This window comes from Propithecus coquereli, unplaced genomic scaffold (assembly GCF_000956105.1).
Source record: "Propithecus coquereli isolate 6110/MARCELLA unplaced genomic scaffold, Pcoq_1.0 Scaffold2, whole genome shotgun sequence".
Lineage (NCBI taxonomy): Eukaryota > Metazoa > Chordata > Mammalia > Primates > Indriidae > Propithecus > Propithecus coquereli.
Genome location: NW_012144966.1, coordinates 13,097,516 through 13,100,136, shown reverse-complemented (window position 1 = coordinate 13,100,136; position 2,621 = coordinate 13,097,516). Strand labels below are relative to the sequence as shown.

The following is a 2,621-nucleotide window of genomic DNA, read 5'->3' as shown; positions in this document are numbered from 1 at the left end:
GGAAGTTATATGACTTGCCCCAGGTCACACAATTAATCAACCTCATGTCTTGTCCAGTTGGATGTTTCTTGGGATCCTAACTTAAACCAAGAGACAGTCACAGGGTCTTTATGAGATAGAATTACATTACAAAAGCCTTGAAGGGGAAAAGCCCATTAGTTTCTTTTTTAACTTTTTAGTTGAAGTTAAAATGATTTCTAAAATTGCACAAATCATGAATTACCACAAAACGAATACACTCATGTAACCAGTACGCAGGTCGAGAAACAGAATGTCACCAGGAATCCAGAAGCCTCCCCCTTGGCCCCCATCACGATTCCCTTCCTTTTCCCTGAAACTAACCACTATCTTGACTTCTGACACCATGGTTAAGCTGCTTTTGAAATTTATATAAATAGAATTACACAATATGTATTCTTATGTTTGGGGCTTTTTTTTTTCCGTGTAGCAATTGCTTATGCATTCTTGTTCTATTCCATTGACTATATGGTAAATATGAATATACCACAATTACTTTGTTAGTTCTGCTATTGGTGGACATTTGGGTTGTTTCTAGTTTGAGGCTATGCCAAATACAATGCCGCTGTGAACATTCTTGTTCTTTTGGTGAAAATATATACACCTTCATCTGTTAGATTGATAATACCTAGAAGTGAAATTGCTGGGTTATAGGGTGTGCATATGGTCACATTTAGTCCATACTGTGAAATGGCTTTCCAAAGTGTTCACAGTTTAACCTCCTACCAAGCAGTGTGTGAGAATTTCCACTGTGCCACATTCTCACTAGTACTTAGCATTCTAAATCTCTTTACTTTTAGCCTTTCTGATCAGCATCTAGTGGTACATTTTTTTAAATTTGCATTTCTCCTGATTACTAGTAAAGTTGATTACTTTGTATATGTTATTGACATTTAGATAGTCTTTTATTTGTGAAATGCCTGTTCAACTTTCTTACACATTTCCTATTGGGTTTTATTTTTTTAAATTGATTTTTAGGAGTAATGTTTATGTATTTTGGATATGTGCCTTTGTTAGTTATATGTGTTGCAAATATCTTCTCCCACTCTGAAATTTGATTTTTCACTCTCTTAATGGTGTCTTTTTATGAACAGAAATATTTAATTTTAATAGAATCCAATTTTTTTATCTGTTTCTTCATAATTGGATGTTAACAAGTATTTCCATGTGTCAGCTGTTGAAGATATCCTCCTATGTTATTGCCTGCCTACCTTTCACATTTAGATTGACAATAGATTTAGAATGAATTTTGTTTGTGGTGTGAGGTAGGTGTTGTGCCAATAATCTTATATTTGCCTTTCTGGATTCTTTTTGTTCATACTTCACCCTGTTCTCTGCCCCAGGAAGCAGACCTGTCACTTATATTAATATGTAAGTGTGATGGGTTTAGTTAAAGTGTAAGAATTTCTTTGCCTCATAGGAGTTCAAGTTCACTAAGATAGTCCTGGTGTTAGACTTGTGACCATTATTACCTGCAGCCCTCTAGGAATTCTCTTCAGAGATACTCCCTTCATACTCTGTTGTTGTTGTTCTTTCTTTGTTCATGATATTACTGGAGGTATGCCAAACCTGGTATAGTTTTGGTATGTACTTGGTAGTCAACAGCTATTTAATAATTTTCTGCAAATGAAATGTAGGAAAGTTCTATATTTTTCTACTTTTCCTTTGGATATCTCCCAGGAAGAAATATTTGACTATGCCAGTTGGGCAAAAAACCCAAAATGTTTGGGTATTTTGAGATTTCTTTGTTAATCTTAACATCAGAGATACCCCTTAACTCAGTGAGGCATCTATCTAATAATTCATTGAGTCAAGTTGGCATTTATTCAGATCCCTTAGGCTGTAATAATTTGAGCATCCTGCATTTCTACCTGGATTATACATCAACTGACATTTCAAAGAATAAACAAATACAAGAGATTAAGGTTATTTTCTTTATTTAATCTTAGTAGTTAAATTCGGTCTAATGTAAGTGCTTCCATTTACATGCTAGAGGCAAAGCCAATCTACCACTCACTTAACATCATTTGATAAATTTTAGTTTTTGGCAGATGTCTTTTCTGTTCATTCCTGAGGGAAAGAGATAGTTCACATTTTTTGTTATTTTTATGAATTGTAAAAATAAACGTTGAATTTACAGAATGGTGACATTCAAGCTGACCCAGAACCATCATTAACTCTCAGGCAGTAACTTTGTACATTTCACACAGCCACATCTCTCATAGCTTTCTGTTTCACAAAGAATCCGAAATCACCAACCATTACATGTCAACTATAACCAGTATAGGATATTCTAGCTACAAATACGTGAAACTGTTACTTGGATGTGTGTTAAAGAATGTTTTAGAATCTCCCTTGCTATATAAGATAAATGATTACATTAACATTTCTCTTCAATGTTATTTTTTTAACTCATTTGAAACTATTTGCAGATAGAAATAGAACTATTTTGAATGCTGATCTCAATATGAAATATAGAGTCCACATAGTACACAAAAGTATTGATGATATAACATTCAGTAATCAGGATGCTACGGATTTTACATTAAAATTTAATTATATAGTAAAAAATAGAGTTGTTAGAGCTAGAAAAAAATATTTTC

The 2,621-nt window shown here is 33.4% G+C and overlaps 1 protein-coding gene across 1 annotated transcript in view; it reads right to left on the bottom strand.

Moving 5' to 3' along the window:
- Nucleotides 1–2,621, bottom strand: part of CALB1 (calbindin 1, 28kDa) — a 28,612-nt gene that overhangs the window by 2,519 nt on the left and 23,472 nt on the right. The window contains exon 7 of the mRNA XM_012643542.1: nucleotides 2,055–2,088. Coding sequence (XP_012498996.1) covers nucleotides 2,055–2,088 — 34 coding nt within the window. The remainder of the gene's footprint in view (nucleotides 1–2,054; nucleotides 2,089–2,621) is intronic.